We start from the raw sequence: 18,567 nt of genomic DNA on the forward strand, positions 1-18,567 counted from the left end.
AGACTGAATGTGACATCATCCAGTTCAGAGGTCAGTAGGTCAATCTACAGACCCTGGATGCAGTAACAGGAAACTCCAGACTCAAAGAGGAACAGCACTAGAGAATCATAACAACATATAGGTGAAATGAACCAGTTTTGCAGCAGACAACGCCTTATTTAGAGGCTGCATTTCCGTGTCACCATGACACCAAAGTTATATGAGTAAACGGCCGTATTTTAGGCCAGAAATATCGCTAGGTTGTAAAAAAACAGCACTTCTCCTTTAACAGTCCTGGGGCGCATCAGGTGCACTGTGTGATACCTGCAGGTTCCGAACACGCACTAAAACCGTATATACCTCAACAAACAAACCAGGCTCCTGGTGCCAGAGACCGGGCTTCTGGTCCACATGATCTACAGTCGACACATCAGTATCACTTACTTCTTTCTTGATGTGGGAGGTGGTGGAGGAGGAGGAGGCGGGGGCGGGGCAGGAAGCACAGATCGGCCGCTGCTCCCATCTTTCCGAGGCCGCCCGCGAGGCCGCCTCTCAGGGGCGGTGCTTGTCGCAGCAGCCTTGGCCAGCTGAGCGCTGCGTCCAGCCCGAGTGATGGGAGCGGGCGGTCCTCTGTCCCGAGGCTCCTGAGACTGGGCCTCAGATGGCATTCTGGGTAAAAAGGAAAATAGAATAAAAATGGAGGAAGAAAGTCAGATCTTCAAATCTTAAGATTAAAGGGATAGTTCAACATTTTGGGCAAATTTGGCCTATTGCCATAGTCGTCTATAGTCACAACTTGTCCACGAGAGCATTTTGGAATTGTTGGGTTGTGTATTTGATGGGTTTTGAGGGAAAGGCAAAAGCACCAACAATTAAAGGGATAGTTCACTCAAAATTGAAAGTTCACTCCTCTTGTATTGAAGCCCCAACATGAGAAATTGTTCCAAAAAAAAATTAAATAAGTCTTTGTTTTTTGTAGCAGGAGCTCCCAGTGTCTCAGTTCACTCAGTTCAGGACTCTGAAACTTCTCCCAATGCTTAGTCGACATGAGGGTGAGTAGATAATGAGTGAAATTTAAATTTTGAGTGAACTATCCCTTTAAAGCTAATGAACCTACTATAGGGATTTTGCAATGAGTGAATTTGCCAAAATGTTGAACTTTCCCTTTAAATCCGGCTTCACCACAGACACTTTATGACCTCAACCTTGGCAATTAATCAAATTTTATTTTCGATTTCAGCTTCCAATGATTCTGCTAACTAGATAATGGTGATGAAGCGATCATTGAGCCACACTGCAACAAGTTTCATCTCTATACAAACCAATGGAACCTGCTCACAGCACTGAGGAAATCAGGAAAACAGATTTACTATTTGTTGTTTACTGTAGTGATGTGTCGGTCGCGAACGATCCGGCTCTAAGAGCCGGCTCTTTGAAGTGAACGACGGGAGCCGGCTCCTCATTTTTTTCTCCTCTGCTTGTTGTAGTGAAAGCCACAGATCGACGGGGGAAGGGGGTAAAAACGAAACTAATCAACCAGCGCATCCAGCATGAGCCTGTGGCAGCACCTCTCTCTCTCTCTCTCTCTCCCCCTCTCTCTCTCTAGCTGGTGCGGGCACTCACGCAGGCACATGGACAGGTAGGGTAGTGACAGTAATAAACAAATGCGCTAAATCGCGCTAATGCGTTCAAATTGCTATCCTCCCCCCATCTGACAGTCTGACCGTCCGACGGAGGGGGGGGGGCATTTGGGCATTTAAATAAGCAGTAAGCAGTTCAAAGGCAGAGTGTAGATTGTGCAAGGTGAAAATCTCATATGGAGCAGGCTCCACAAACAACCTGCACAGGCACATCTGTATGCAGGATGTACAGCATTGACAATTTTGATTGATTATTTTGATTTTGATTTTTTTTTTTTTGACATGAGAAGTTTTCATCCATAAGTGCAAAAGAAACGTTAGTCTGGAGCCCTGGACTTTGTTTTTTATAGGCCTACTTTATAATTTATTTTTGTAACACTCTATTCAAGGTTGAGTGTGTTCAGTAAATAAAGGCATAAATGAAAATATTTTATATAATGTTTGTTTTTTTACATTAGTAATTCATTTTACACATAGTTTTGCATTATTTTGGTGATAAGCAACATAAAATCTGAGGAGCCACTTGGGAGCCGAAAGAGCCGGCTCTTTTTAGTGAGCCGAGCCGAAAGAACTGGCTCTCCAAAAAGAGCCGGAATTCCCATCACTAGTTTACTGCAACAGGAACGTTTTCTTGCATATTGACTGACTCTGTATCTGATTGAGACATTCATCCGTGCTGGATTTTCACTGTTCACTACACTGAAGTTCATCTGTACCTGGGGGGCAGAGCTCCTGCTGCACCGTGTAGGTGGATAAATGTAACACTTTCCCACCGACTAGCTGTAGTTCAGCTTTTGTTGTTGTTGTTGTGCCAGGTGTGTGTTTTGGTTCATGCACCCTGTGTTTACTGTGGACTACGTAAAGTTCAATACACCACTGAGCTCAGATCAACACTGCCAACACCACCCCGGCACTAAACACACAGAGTCTGGTTCAGTGTGGACCGGCTCAGGTTCTGCAGCTTCTCCCAGCTCTGCCTCACTTCAACAACTGTCATTCCCTTCATTAACAGATGTGCAGCAGGAGCAGGTCATTAAACGTGGCTTGTCCCACAAGGAAAGGACAACTTGAACAATAAGTATTAAAGCAGAAGTAAGCGATCCGGTCGTTTTGGCTAACTTCTTGTCAGCAGATGGAGTTAGCAGCTCCCGCCCTCGTCATGGATCTATTGGTCCTCGTCCCTACGTCACCACATTCACGCGCATCCCTTGGCTGCACACACAGAGAGGACCGCCCCTTTATGCCGTTCTCTCTCCTCATTGGATAAATGTTGTAGGATACAAGGAAAGACGATCTGCCAAAGTGCAGAGATCGTAGGATCATCTGGGGCACATTCTATAAATTGCAGTTCTATGCAGCAAAGCGCAAACAAAGGACATTTGCAAAGTTTGCTAAAAGAGATAACAGTTACTTTATTTGACCCTTTTCAATCAGCTATTTAGTGTTTTGATATACTTAAAATCCTGTTAAAATGACTGTAGTACAGTACAGTAATGTCTTCATTGATATTTTACTTTCATGTTTATTGAAAGCTACTTTTTATGTTGCAAGAGTGCACTTTATCAGAGTGTTGTTGTTTACCTTATAGTATGTTTACGTTGTTTGCACATGTTGGCAAAACTGCAACTATTTAGATTAAAATCTGTTCAGAAAGGTTCTTTGGCCTAAATTGTCTGTTTTTCTTTTTTCAATTTAAGATCGTGATGAAATCAAAATCGTGACTCAATTTTTTTTTTTAAATCATGATATGATATTTTTGCCATTTTGCCCACCCCTAGGCAGCAGCATGAGGTTCTCTTTGGTGTTTCACTACTTCACTCTATGCTGTGATCTCCCTCTCACAGAGACACTCTCCCTCACCCATCCACAAGACTGTGTGTGTGAGACGTAGGTGAGGTGTGTGTTTGTATCTGGAGAAGGGAAAGAGCTGAGAGTAAGAAGTAGCAAAGCAATTTGTCCATGTATAAACTCCATCTTATCACAGAGGTGGACCGATTGGTTGAGTAAGGAAACAGCACTCAGATCAGAGACACTGCCTGCCCTCCATGTGCAAAGGTCTCTTCTCAGGATTGGGAACAGCAACACTGCATCATTCATGGATAAATCAGGGCCTGATGTGAAAGAGGGATGAAGCCTGTATGTGGAAGGTCGTCACCTCCGAGATGTAGTATGTGTGTTATAGAAGAGAAACACACATGTCAGCACCACTGACTTACATTATCAGAACAGACATGTCCTGTGATTTTCAGCCTCCTTTCATATTTAATAGAGGGGGGGAAATATCTGAAAGTACAACTGTCAAGCCATGGAAAACCCTGTAACACTGAGTTTGCTAACTGAGCATTATACCTCAGCATGTGACAAATAAACTTGCTGTGTAGTTGCAGCATCATTTATATCTGAAGCATAAAATATAGGCCTAGCATATGATATTTGGGCTCCAGAAGGAATAGGGCAAGGAGACAGAGAGAGGGAGGCACCAAAAGTACTGACACAGATTCAGCTCCAAAAGACGACCACTCAGAGAGGAGAAGGGGAAATAGACAAGAACAGCAATTTATAAAGTTCAGAGAATACTGTTGTAAGGAGAGGAGAGTGAAAAAAAAATGTAATTTCAGGTAATAGGACATATGACCTGTAGTCACCCCAACAAAGAAAAATCTCCCCCATGTGAAGCCCTTAGGGGGGAATCCCCCTGCTTTTGCAAAATGAATTTCAGGCCCTGTATATTAATCAGAAATGAATAAAATGAACTTTCATGTCACAAGAAGAAACTGGGAATCTATTTTCTTAATTTTCAACTAGCAACAGCAGAACCAGCAACATAAGATCTCATCCAACTCTAGGCTTTAAAGGGACAACGAGGAGTTTCTCCATCGGCAGAACGAAAAATTCCGCGACAATAAAAAAGTCTCACGTTAATGTGGATGAATCTACGTTACCCACACTTGTTAATGGGCCCATTTTCGATAAATATATCGTTTTGTCTCTATCGTTATTTTGTTATTATCAGTGGTGGCGGAAATGCTGGTCGAGCCGACCAGCGTTTCCTTACTTTCGGTTTCGCGGACACTGCACAGCGAGTCATGAGAATAACGCCGCCGAATCGCTGTTTATGGTGGGAACTACGACGGTATGTGATCGTCTTCCAACCTCTGACTTTAATTCTTGATGAATGAAAACATGAGTCTGTCTTGCGCCGGTCAAAGAATTTCAAAGACAGACTCATGTTTTCATTCATCAATAATTAAAGTCAGAGGTTCAAAGAGGTTTACATACCGGCGTAGTTCCGACCATAAACGGCGATTCAGCTGCGTTATTCTCATGACTCGTTGCGAAACCGAAAGTAAAAAACGCTGGTCGGCTCGACCAGCACTTCCGCCACCACTAATAATAACAAAATAACGATAGAGACAGATCGATATATTTATCGAAAATGGGCCCATTAACAAGTGTGGGTAGCGGAGATTCATCCACATTAACGTGAGACTTTTTTATAACCGAATAGAAACTCCTCGTTGTCCCTTTAATTAAACATGGTTTTCAGTACCCATCATGTACGTATAAAGTGCTAAGTCAAAATATCATACTTATAAACCATCCCTATTATAGAGGCTAGCCTGATCAGCACAAAGTGATGATCTGATGCTTCAGAGACATTCAGATTTCAACTGAGATCAGGTTTAACTCTTGCAGAAGCTGAAGTGCATGTTTGTTCTTCATTCACTACACTCAGTTTACAGATGTAATTACCCATTAGCCAATTAATGGAGACAATAGCCTTCAAGTGAGTCCATGATATTACTTGTGAGCCGTTCACATCAGAACAGGGAGTGGATGAGACTCAGCTGGAGTTCAGAGTGCACAGACTCCATTAGACTGGAGCAGCAGGGTGACCTACTGACCTAGTGAACACGTCAATCATCCAGTCAGTCACTGCACACTCCCTCCCCACTTAGCTCATTGGCTTTTCTTTGTCTTTTAGCTCTGTTTTTATTATCAAAACAATGTTCAAGCAGCTCTGAGCTCTGTGACGACACACACCAATCACACACTGATAGAATAGAAACCATCACCGACTATTGAGAACACCTTCTCAACAATCAATCACACAATACAGTCTGACAATTAGGAATTGAGGCCTTTTTTTTCCGTCTATCAGAAAATCAAAACCTCACAATACGGAGGCTCAAACCAGCTCATGAGTCACATGTTGCTTCAGAAACCAGACACAATTATTCAATTATCAAAATAGTTGCTAATTAATTTCAATTTGATTTGGCAGCACAATAGATATACTTAAAATCACAACACGGCCACGTGCAGTATGCAAATTGCAAAAGCTGCAGTACTCCTGGAAGCGCCGTGCAGCGCACACACACACACACGTGCACAGACACCTCAGTGACAATGGTTTTGAGAACTTATCATTCAGAAGTGTAATTAGAGAGAGACGGCCTGGCTGTGGACACGTCTGCTGACTAACACACTGAGGAAACAACAGTTACACACAACCAGCCCGTGGGTCATCCATCACTGCAGCAGGTGTTCACTGTTTATACCAACACAGGTTAATGAGGAAAACGACTACCTGAGAGTACTGATTAGGATTTTAATTTAATCAGAAATGGGCAGAGCATCTTTTAAGTGAGTACATGGGAGAAAATGAGATATAAGCAGCAATGGAATTCTAGTATTCAATCTTCTATTCCATAAAATATCAAAAAGGGTCTCATCAGTGCAGACGGAACCCTATACGTATGTACACAGTACTGTAACATGCTAGTTTGGCCACTCCCACAACAACTGGCCAGTCAACATGGATTTCTTCTGAACTTCATTATAGTAAATACACATATGTCCACTGCTTGGAGCTGTGTTCACTCGTGTAGACTATGTATTAACATCTCAGGGATGTGCTGTAAGGAAGACAACGGGCGGTCGCCATTTTGTTAAGGTCAAAGGGCATTTGTGCCATCATTCTGCTACCGACAAGATCCTGAATTTACCTGAGTAAGCAGAAGAGGGAACACAAGAAAAAAAGCCACAGAAAATCAGCATCCTTTGAATACATATTTTTGTTGCAACAGACACCATTGTTTTCATTTCAATTTTCATATTATTTTATTCCTACAGCGTTTCCTTGAGAATCTAAAAACATGACTGTGGTGGCAGGACAGGCGCCCCCCACCCCCAACGCACCCTACATGAGAGGGTCTGGAGGCTTTTGTCAGTAACTAGTTGAAACTATTGAGACACAATGTTGGGTGTTGTGCTCACGCTATGTGAGGACAATCATTAGTAGTAGTATGTTAATTGATCCAATGTCTATAGCTTTTATCCGTAGGGCTGCTGGGGCTCAGTGAAGGGCGGGGTCCACCTCAACCGGTCCACAGTCCATCAAAGGGCCCACATAAAGACAAGCAACGGTCACATTCACACTGATGGGCAATGAAGAGTCACTTTGGGTGCAAACTCCACCCAGAAAAGCCCCCGGCCCAAGCCAGACAGTGCTAACCAATGCAGCACCATGCCGCCTTGTGATGGTATCGATAGCATGTGCAATTCTACCAGCGCCGCATAATCTGCTGCTTAAAGAAAATAACAAACCACTGTAGTGATAGTGTCATGATAATGATGGGAAGTTGTAGCCAAGTGTCAGCAGTGTGTCCTTAAATATCATCTAGGAGGCCTCGACACAATGTGTTCATCACTTTGACACAAACAGCTAGATTGTGAGCGATGCCACCAACATTTCACACAATATATGAGATCAACAGGCTGTAAGTTAGTTTCACTCACACAGTAAGTTGTCAATATGGCAGTAAATGTCCAGTGTGGGCTTCAGACCAACTAGTCATGTTGTTCCAGGAACTGCTGAAAAACAGATGGGGTTAGCCCAGTGTTTCTCAACTTTGGGGTCGCACATGGGGTCACCTGAAATATTAAAATTAAAATAAAAAATAAAATAAAAATATTCTTTCAACTATTTATTATTCTTTTTTTTAAATGATGGTAAAATACCATTAAAAACACCACCCACAATCTTAAAACAACTGTATTCTATATTTTCACTTTCTTGAATATAAATCAAGTTCAAATAAAAAGCAGCATATAAAAATATCTGAGTTGAAGTATGATTGACGGCTACGATCACATGACTGCACGTGATCGGGGTCACCAGAAATTTGTGATGTCCAAATGGGGTCACGAGCCAAAAAAGGTTGGGAACGTTAACTTATATATTTATTTGTTTTATTGTTATTCATATTTTAGTTTGAGAAAAAGTATGTAATAACAGAAGCCGCTTTTGACTTTTAATTTTTAATAAATGGAGCAAGTAATTCCCATTTTGAACTTCTACAGATTCATTTGAAGTAATTTTGACTTCTGCTAATTGACAGAGACACTCAAGTAGATGTGTCATATTTGTTTCAGAATGACCTTCAGGGGCAAGTTTATATTCCTCCCATTAGACGTTCAAAAGGGAGGACAATGTCCAGACCAGCACTGGAAGCCTGTGGGAACGGGGGTCTTTTTCTAGGGGGTGCTTCTCTCTAAAGTGTAAATCATCCAGTTTGTCCTCTGGTATTTTTTTCTTTTTTCCTTTCGCTCTACCACTAGAACCACTCCCAGCAAAGACAACTGTGTTTCTGAACTGTGAAGAGCTTAAACTGTCCTCCTCTACAACAATACACTGGCCAGAGGATGGTGATGTATTCAAAATGGAGAGAGCCCCAGAAACATCAGACTCTGAGAACTGAGTGAGCACATCTGAACGTGCAATTTGCTTGCCATCATTAGTTACTGATTAATCTGCCCCTATATTCCAGCTGCTTGTTCTGTAAAACAATAGAAAACAGCAAAGAATGGACACCGGACCTGAAGCATTTTGGTGATCAACAGTCTAAACATATCAGGCTCACTCGGGTTCCCAACAACATCAGGCCAAACTTCACATCTGAAAACAGAAATCAACAACTATTTGGTATCTTTGTTTTAAAAATGAACACAAAAATAGATTCAGCTCTAGTTTGTTTTAGTTGAAACGACCAGACTGCATCAGAGTAGCATCATTTCCCTGGCTCCAGCATCAGTTTGATGTCCCCCACACAGATCTGTTTTCACTAACCAGCATGGAAACACCAGTGACATCTTCTCAAACATCTTTTTGTATTATGATCTGACGGCAACATCATCACCAGCCACCAGTCTGAACACAGCTCCACATTACCATCAACTACAGCAGGTACAATTAACCCATTGATCAATATTTATATATTTAATAAGTTACGTTATTTCTAAAGCAACATTTTCTAATATTGGCCGGGTTGAGCTTTTTCATCGATGATGCTAAGAATGAACATACTCGTGTTTGGACACAATCAGAATACATCATCTTCAACTTTGAGGAATTACAGCAGCAGACACATTTCACACTCGAGCTGATCAATAATCAGCAGCCGCTAGATACGATCACCATTAACACACGTGCAGTGCCCGGTGTGACCTGGGAGGTTACTAAGACACGCAGGTAGAGGAGCCGATAAAGTTCATGAAGCAATGGACCACAACTACGATTAAAAAATATATGATAAAGAGTTGATGTTCAGCTGTCAGCATGCTAATTAACTCATCTGTCACGGTATCATACTAACGATTAACCTTCACCAGCATAGTTCAAGTGGAGCCCGAGGACACCAGTGAACACATTCATTAGATATATTATGAATAACTGTACTTATTACGAGCATGACGCCGAGCTGCAAACATAGCAGTTAGCTATTAGCCGTTAGCTTCCCCGGACCGCCCAATTGACTGATCACCTCTCTGTTAGCATTAGCATTAGCTGACAGGCTAGCTGTTAGCGCGCACCAGAAATGAGTGCATCCCGGCTCCACTGCGCGCTCATTCACACTCCACTTCAAACCCTACAGACCGGCATCAAGTTAACGCAGGAACCCGATAAAAAATTGAGGAGCAAACTTGCAGGGGTGTCGAGAGAAGACAGGAAAGGCGTTCTTACTGATTTGATGCAATTCTCTTTTTCCTCTCCAGCTTTCCAGGCAACTTAAACCGATCTGTTTATGCCCAACAACGAACGTCTCCGAAAGATAACATGTGTTTCACAAATCTGGCATGATAAGATTGTCCGGCGAAACATTCCCGTTGATCGTGGAAGGAAAAAAAGACGATTTTCGGCAAAAAATTTGCGAAAAATTAAAGTTGTAGCGGTCGCTCCGTCATGGAGGCCATGTTTGGGAGCGACCGAAGCACCGCCTGTCAGCGCCAGCAGGAGAAATAGGTCCGAGAAAATATTTACTATCGTACCGGAGCAGAAAAGGTTGACCGGCCTGAGTTTATCTTTCACACACAGATAAAGACGACGTTCAGTCACACTGGGGGTTCATGGTGTGCAGCTTTATACACGTTTACATCTCACTCGGTTCATTTGTTTGTGTTGTGTAAAAAGTGCGTCTGACCCCGCGGAGGTATCTATTGGAGGGCTGTTCTGGTGAAGCGGTCTCTGTCATCAGACCTGAAGTCACGGACTGGATCCGCGAGGATCTGGACTGCTATTACACGTGTGTCAAGCAGGAACCAAATAATTAGCACATTCTATTATTTTACAAGTAATTATGAACACATTTAAGCATAATTTTATTATGTTTTACAATAATTATATTGTTTTTTTTTGTTTTTTTTACACATTTATGTTATATTTTGAAATAATCTGAACAAAGTTGTAAGCATCGGTAGAATCTCCTTCATAACAATGAGAAACCTCTAAAGCAGTGGTTCTCAAAGTGAGGCCAAGGGACCCCCAGGAGTCCTTGAGAGGGTTCAAGGGGGTCCCCAACTATTCCTCAAAATTTAAAGGGATAGTTCGCCCAAAATTCAAATTTCACTCATTATCTACTCACCCTCATGTTGACTAAGGGCTGAGAGAATTTTCAGAGTCCTCCGTGCCTTCTCGGAGTTACGGGGGGTCCGCGCAGCAGTATTTGTCCATAAAATGGTTGTGAATGGTGCTCACTTTTCTTCATCCAAAAAGACACAAAAAACATCCAAATACCTCCATAGTGCTCGTCTGTAATGTCCCTCTTGTATTGAAGCCCCGACATGAGAAATTGCGTGATTTGCACTGACACAGGAAGAGCAGTGAACTAAGACACTGGGAGCTTCCGCTACAAACAAGCTTAAAATATAGACTTATTTAATTTTTTTCGGAACAATTTCTCATGTCAGGGCTTCAATACAAGAGGGACATTACAGACAAGCAGTATGGAGGTATTTGGATGTTTTTTGGTGTGGCTTTTTGGACGAAGAAAAGTGAGCACCCCCCCCCCCCCCCCCCCCCCGTAACTCCAAGAAGGCACGGAGGACTCTGAAAATTCTCCCAGCTCTTAGTCGACATGAGGGTGAGTAGATAATGAGTGAAATTATCCCATTAACCAATTTTTTTCCCCAGACATTTCTTGAAAATGTTCCCAAAATTCATGCCACTGGTTTGATTTGACTAAAATAAGTAAAGTTATTCAGTCTCAGAACAAGTGTTTGTGTATTTCTGGTGTTTGTTTCAAAATGTTGTCCAATGGGGGATCCGTGGTCTAATTTGTATCAGGGGTCCTTGATGTAAAAAGGTTTGAGAACCACTGCTCTAAAGGACTCATAGAACTTCCTCAAAATTATCTTAGTATACAAATGGTTGACAAATGACAGTAAAACCAAACATGAACATGTACCGTACTAGAAAAGTCTACAGTGTTGTTCTACTATCAGCCTCTGAAACAGCTTCAAGTAACATCAGCATTACTCTCACAAATGGAGGTTCAAATTCAGTAGACAGGTGGGAATGACAACAAGCTGTCTTACTGGGTAAAACAAAAACCTTTATTAATAAACTCTGACAAACTTACTTATTTCTTTACCAAAAAGTAAACAGAACTACATTTTTTACATTGAAACAAAAGCCTTGCTGGTGAAGGGAGGGAGTTCAGATAAACTCCACCCCACTGTCCGTCACATTGAAGTAGCTGCTCCTGTAAGACTTGGATGAGGAAGTGCAGTGGACGGCGAAGGCCTGGCGTGTCCCCTTCTCCTTGCTGCCTCCTGCGGTGGTGGCCGTGTTGTTTTCAGCCTCCTGGCGAGAGCACAGCAGCCGGTGGGTCACCAGCCGTTGCCAGGGGCGACAGAGGTACGGTCGGCAAGACTCCGAGGAAGATTGAGCGGAGGACCCACCGACGCTCTTCCTGATTGCGTGGCAGGTGGCGAAGACAGTGATTCTGTAATCCCTGAGGAGAAGCCACAGATGAGACAGAATCAAACCAACTATCTAAAAGCCCCAGGAGTCTTTTCAGTAACTGTGAGAACCACCTACTGGACCACTACTACTCACTGAACCTATTTCTTGCAGCTTGAAGCATTTATTTATATTTCTCATTGGTAAAACCTGCGGCCTTATTTTTTTTTTTTGAAAAATAACTCTTAAAGGGACAATGAGGAGTTTCTATTTGGTTATAAAAAAAGTCTCATGTTAATGTGGATGAATCTACGTTACCCACACTTGTTAATGGGCCCATTTTCGATAAATATATCGTTTTGTCTCTATCGTTATTTTGTTATTATTAGTGGTGGTGGAAATGCTGGTCGAGCCGACCAGCTTTCCTTACTTCCAGTTTTGTGGCGAGTCATGAGAATAACGCCGCCGAATCGCCATTTATGGTCGGAACTACGACGGTATGTGATTGTCTTCGAACCGCTGACTTTAATTCTTGATGAATGAAAACATGAGTCTGTCTTGCGCCGATCAAAGAATTTCACGGTGCGCGGAGGCTCATAAATGTAGTGTGAAAACGCTTCGCTTTTCCAAAACTCCTCGTTGTCCCGTTAACACTAAGATTTTTTTTTTTAGCGGTGCTTTTGTGTGGCAGTGAGGATGAGGAGGTGATGCTGAATCGCATACATCTTACTTACGAGGCGAATTTTTCGCACTATAAGATTACATACAAAGTCAATGTACAGACGTGAGTGGACGCAAATTTGTGCCGGTGGCGCGAATGGCGCGACGCGAATGAAGCGAAAACGCGAAATCCGCCCGTTCAAGCGAAATATTCGCGCGAATGCTGCAAGTAAAAACAAATATTCCAGCGGGCAAACTCGAGCGAATAGAGCGAGGCGAATATTTTACTGTAAATGTATGATGTATGGCACGCGATTCAGCATAAGATGATCTTAGTCAGCATACTATCACATTTTACATTTAAAGGTGTTAAGAAATTTGTCCTGTTTGTCACGCCTCCTTCTACGAGTTTCCACAAGTTGCCGCACGAGTTTACCCGAGTAAGAAAAACGAATGTGATTGGTCGTTATCGAGCGGGCGGGATATTCAATGTTTGGGGCGAGACCGAGCTCGGTGTGTGTGTGTGTCTCAGACGTTTGATTGACGGATGACGGATCCAATATCAGTGGCTGATGAATCGTGAGCAGTGTGACGCATAATTTGTGCGCCTGCATTATCCAATGCGGGAAAAAAATACCACACTTTCATCCAGGATTTACTCGAAAATAAAAAATGTTCACAAAGTTTGGGCTCCATCGTCTGATACATGAGTTATTACACTAATGTACTACCCACAGTGGGCTCAAATTCAGTTTTCTTTTCTGTACAGCTTTAAATCAAAAAGAAACTTCTTATTATCTTAAAAGGTGACTAGTTAATCTGAAAATTGAAATATAATCTAACTATCCAGATGTGTGTACAGGACTAATGTGAGTCCAGTCTGAGTCTGTACCTGGTGTTCACTTCCTGGACAGGTCAGTGGTGTAGTATTGTTACTGCAGTGAAGTCAGATAGATTGTCTCAGTCTGTGGAGCCACGTACCAGCTCTGCTGTAATCACTAAGAGGAGCTTAATGCTGGACATACAGGTGGCTGAGGGCAAGATATGGAATATACTAAATGTATTTAGGCTTGTTCCACATGGGATGTAGTGAATGGGAATGCTGGAGACACTGAGGATAAACTGAGAGTGAGTGAGTTTATCCATGTTTAGAAATGGCAACGAGATGAAACGGAAACAGCATCGTACTCACTGTTTGCCTGGTGCGCACTTTTGCACTGCTACATCACGACTGAAAATCATTAGAGGCCTGTTCATTAATGATAATTAATTGCCAACTAAATGACTAATTGGACTGGATGAACCACTATAAACTACATATTGGATCACCTAATGGTTCATTAGAACCACCTGGCTGACTACCAGCGTCACTACAAATATGGGTAGACAATCTGACCATTTATTTTTGATACTTGGGCTCTGGATTCTTGACTCATAGGTTGTGTAGTATATGATGGTATACTGTATACTTATAAATAAATATACTGGATACTGGAAATATACTGGATAAATATATATGATGGTCAACCATTTATGTTTAAGCACTAGAGTGCACTTATGACATCAAGTTTACAGTTGTGACTCATATCTGAGTTTGCTCTTCCCATGAAATGGTTTATATGAGTCAACCAAGATCAGATAATCAACTGTTACAGTGATTTTACAACATGGATGAGTGTGGAATTAAACAGCAGGAGAATAAACACAGGTAGTTTGTGCTTTGATTTAATTGACTTTACTTGTGTTGAGTAAGTGAAACTGCACTGTTAACATAGATATCTTTCATTTCCAGGAGCACAGCTGTCCAGATTTCACAGGGTTTTCTCATTAATGATTTAATTCACTGCACAGCTTAGGCTATTTATTGATCTTGCACTCTTCAGTCATGTTTTTATCTTGTTTTAGTGATGGTACTTTTATGGATTATTGTTGAACTTGACATTTGCAAATGAATGAATACACTTAAAATGTCAATATGACAACTGTCTTTTCATTTGTTTTTATCAGCTTTATCAGCACTAAAGTGATCATCAGCTCTTCAGGCTGTAAAAATGTATATGAAGTGCTGCTTTTTCCCCTCAAGGTCATAAATTGCCTGCCTTCAATGAGGATGGGGTAAGTTGAATTACTTTTTCCTTAATATTTTCCATGGCTCACACAACACTTTCTACTTCCCAGAGTACAACCTGGGCAGAAACAGACTTGGTGATATCTCTTGGATGAGCTGATCGTATGTCAGCAACAAATGTGAAACAGCACTGTAACAAAACTGAAAATTAAAGCTGCTTTGCAGCAGTGGTCGGGGCCAGGACATTTAGGACAAATTTAGGCAATTCTGAGTAACAAGAGACAAAATAGGACGACAACAAGAACATCAGTATTACAATGTCCATCCTGCCTTAGCTGAGGCTTGAACTCACTCTAACTCATGGAGGTAATTGGGCAGAGGTAAAACCTGGTGTGTGGCTTCACAGCTGGACTACGCCAGTCACCAAGATGACAGCAGCTTTCAAGGCAGATTGAAAAAATTGTCAAAATGTTAAAGATTCTGTTATCAAGACAAAAATCTGATAATACATAAATTGCATCTTGACAGCACAGAAATGTTGGTGATTTGTTTTAGTATTTTGCTTCATAAGAGAAACTCTGATGTTAAAATGCCACTCTTAGATTGACTGCAGTTGTTCCCATGAGAGCAGAATTCAAAATGTTTTCAAAAATTCAGTTTTTGAGATAAAATTCTGATATTTGCCAAACTTCATCAACCATGACTCCAAAATATTGTCAATTTTTTCCCTTGAAGACTGAAAATGTATTTAGCAAGAATTGGCTGGTACCGGTATATGTTTACAGTACTGTTCACAGTCAGACGTTTTCATGCACTGTAGGCTCAATATTTCAAATATCAAAAAGCTGGGTGTTATTTTTGTGGAGGACAGTCTGAAGATGCGGTGTAGCAAATTTGGTGTGACTTGAGCAAAAATGAGCAATAAAGGATTAATAAGTTTTACAGTGTTTAAAAAAAAAAGGGTTAGGGACTTCCTAATTTGCACTGGATTTAATCGTACAAAAGTTTCTAAAGGATTGGGGCTACATTTTGCTTAAAGTTGCAAAACTGTAGCACGTACGGTTGGTTTGTTAGGACCTTTGTGCAAAGTTTGGTGATTTTTCATGTATGGGAAGTAGGATTTCTTAGGAAAAAGAACAACAACAACAATAGGTTGGCTTAGACTGCCTGGCCCCTAAATATGAATCGGTTTGATTTTGAATTGATTGATTGAAACACAATCATGTGAAGTGATTCTTATACACACCCCTAGAGGCTTCTAATAGACCACGAAAAATTGGAATGGGACCCAGAACCTCCTGGTTGGTTGATACCCACCTGAGCAGTCGGCCCAGCAGCTCTGAACACTTGCTGAGCTTCTCCTCCTGCTTGGCGAAGCTGGCACCGCCGTCGCAGCGATCCAGCCAGTAGAAAGCCGAGATGCTGTCGACGAGGAGGAGCGCCAGACTGGGCCGCGATGAGAAGGAGGTCTCCAGGAAGTGGAGGGTGAGGAGGAGCTGGGAAGAGGAGGAGCAGTGGACGACCAGCAGGCGAGATAGGCACGAATGCAACGCCACCTCATCTGAGCAGGCTGAGGGTGAGCTGGTAGAGAGAGCTAGACACACAGAGACACAGGATGTAAAGATATCTGACCTCACTAATGAGCATACAGTATGAGCGTTAATGTGTGTACCTGCATTCAGTCTGCTGTCCAGGATGCTGACCAGTCGTAGCATGTCCAGACTGTAGTCAGTGTCCACAAACACCACGTCTACCTCCAGGCCTCCAGCAACCTTGGGCAGCACACAGCGACACAGCAGGTGGTAGAGCAGCTCTGTCTTACCTGAGACACACACACACACACACACACACACACACACAAATGCATATAATATACAATATGTATCTGAGGAGTTAAGGTGTTTATCTGTGCAGTGAACTCACCTGTTCCTTCTGCCCCATACAGCTCAACCACCTCACCTGAAAACAGAAACAAACATGAGTTGAGCAACCAAAGGTCAAGTGGTGTAACCTGTAATTTTTTCATGAAAATCTGACTATATACAGGAAAATAAATTTGGACCCAAGTGTGAATAAATGTAATTACCTTTTGCAATGCAACGCTATGTTTTTTGACAAATTTTATACAATTTGTCACATTATTACGAAGAAAAAGTTTTTTATATTTAGAATAAGTCCTGCTCAGTGTTGCCAAAATGCATTAAAAATTTGAATCTATAAATACAGCAAAAAAATATTTTCAGAAGAAAGTATATTTTCACTTCAAGTACACTTAAATCCAATGGAGGTGGATTAAATATGTAATATTTATTATTCTTTTGTGGTTACACCATTTGACATTTTCAAGGGCATTCAGTCTGGCTTTGGTTAAATGACATAAAACCAACATGAGCACAAAATGTACATTTTAACAAATCTGATGCTTTTAAAACTAATTTTTAAGATATTTCTTAATTATTCATCTTGCCAACCCTTATTTGTCACTACCTCATTTAAGAACTGCAACATGAAAAAGTCATTGGTGTTTTTCTTTTGATATTTTCAATCTTTGTTTTACCCATGTGGGATTAATGTGCTACTGTCCTTTGTTTGCATTCATATAACAGGAGGATTCTCGGTGAAGATCTACACAGCCTTGTTTCTCAGGCTTCTAAGTGAACAGGGCATCAGAGGTGATGATATCCTCAGGATGAGTCAGATCAACATGTTGACACTCTGGTCTCACCGACTCATAACTCTAAGGACCACTTTGACACAGATAGCATCACTTAATCAAAGTGTTTCAGAATATGCTGTTGTCTTCCATGAGCCGTGTGTCATATGGTGACAGGCTCTATCAGATGACAGAGTGGGCCTGGGCAGTTACCATGCTCCGGTCCTCCATTTTCAGGAAACAGGCGAGGTTCGATGTCCTTCAGGCAGCGCCGAGCCTCCAGACGAGCAACGAGCTGCGGGGACACACTGCTCATCACTCTGCTGTTTATACATACTGTAGGCTACACTGGACCTCATTCAAACACATCGGACAGCATCAGCACTGGGACTATAATGACACACAGACTGTACCAACATGTTTACAGAGCTCGGCACATACCAAAGAATCAATAAAGTGAATTTGTATTTTCAAAATGTGTTCACCTGTAAAAATAAAACTGGAGTCTGACTCTTAATCAATATTAACCCATCAGTACTTGTGAGAAGCAGATTGTCTCAAGGTCTGTCTTCAGGAGTAAAAATGGCTTGAAATCCTATTAATCAGACAGTCCTTGAACTCACCACAGCATCTGCACTAATGACAGCCTCATTTATTAGTCCAATCATAATCAGTGTAAGTTTACTTGGACAGGTCTTGACGATATAAGTAGGACAAAGCCTGCAATGCGCCACATTAACTACAAGTACAGAGTAGTATTACTATTAGTCACTACTGTTATCCGTACTGTAGCCTACTATGAGTACAACTATGATTACCAGAAACCTATTCTCTACATACAATAAACAAACATAAAGCCACAGGGGAATCCAGGCTTTTACTTTGAAAACTTGCAGCAGTATTTCTGGTCGTACATGGACTTTTCAAATCAAACAAGCGGTAAAGATCAACAACCACAAATTACTTCTTCAAATGTGACGTGACGTGATGTAAAGTGTTCAATAACTGACCTGGGCGCCGCTTTCACTCATTATGGCACGGACTTCATCCTCCCTCGGACACCTCCGCCGCTCTTTCAACTTACTTCCGCCTTCTGTCGTTTTACCGTAATAGACGGAGAGCGAGTCGCGACCACTCGTTACCGTAAAGGACACAGCAGCAGCTCAGAGGGGGCTCGTGAAGAAGGCGGGGCTGGACCATGGATGTATTATATTAACAGGCTGGACAGCCGTTTTTGCCCTGGTAAAGTAGTTTCCCCTCAACTCCTTACCCGGCACCACCGACTCGAGGTAAGCAGGTTAGCAAAGCACTGCTAGTTAGCAGT

At 41.9% G+C, this 18,567-nt stretch overlaps 3 protein-coding genes across 3 annotated transcripts in view; all 3 read right to left on the bottom strand.

Annotated features, from left to right (window-relative positions):
- LOC311003453 (histone-lysine N-methyltransferase 2C-like) overlaps nt 1-9,862 on the bottom strand; it is an 81,474-nt gene extending 71,612 nt beyond the window's left edge. Inside the window, exons 1-2 of the mRNA XM_083995220.1 lie at nt 9,646-9,862; nt 424-648 (exon numbers count right to left, since the gene is read on the bottom strand). Of these exons, the coding sequence (XP_083851346.1) occupies nt 424-647 (224 nt within the window). The 5' untranslated portion in view covers nt 648; nt 9,646-9,862. The remainder of the gene's footprint in view (nt 1-423; nt 649-9,645) is intronic.
- LOC311003559 (protein NLRC3-like) overlaps nt 1-18,567 on the bottom strand; it is a gene marked incomplete at both ends in the record, with an annotated part of 385,386 nt that overhangs the window by 350,797 nt on the left and 16,022 nt on the right. The window lies entirely within an intron of this gene.
- Nucleotides 11,504-18,314, bottom strand: xrcc2 (X-ray repair complementing defective repair in Chinese hamster cells 2). The gene is made up of 6 exons (XM_083995831.1): nt 18,254-18,314; nt 17,457-17,538; nt 16,514-16,549; nt 16,263-16,412; nt 15,908-16,184; nt 11,504-11,914 (listed from the first exon to the last, which is right to left on the bottom strand). The coding sequence occupies exons 1-6, from the start codon at nt 18,272-18,274 to the stop codon at nt 11,617-11,619; spliced, it is 864 nt and encodes a 287-aa protein (XP_083851957.1). The 5' UTR covers nt 18,275-18,314; the 3' UTR covers nt 11,504-11,616.

The sequence above is a fragment of the Trachurus trachurus genome (genome assembly GCF_905171665.1).
Source record: "Trachurus trachurus genome assembly, chromosome: 20".
Classification (NCBI taxonomy): Eukaryota; Metazoa; Chordata; class Actinopteri; order Carangiformes; family Carangidae; genus Trachurus; species Trachurus trachurus.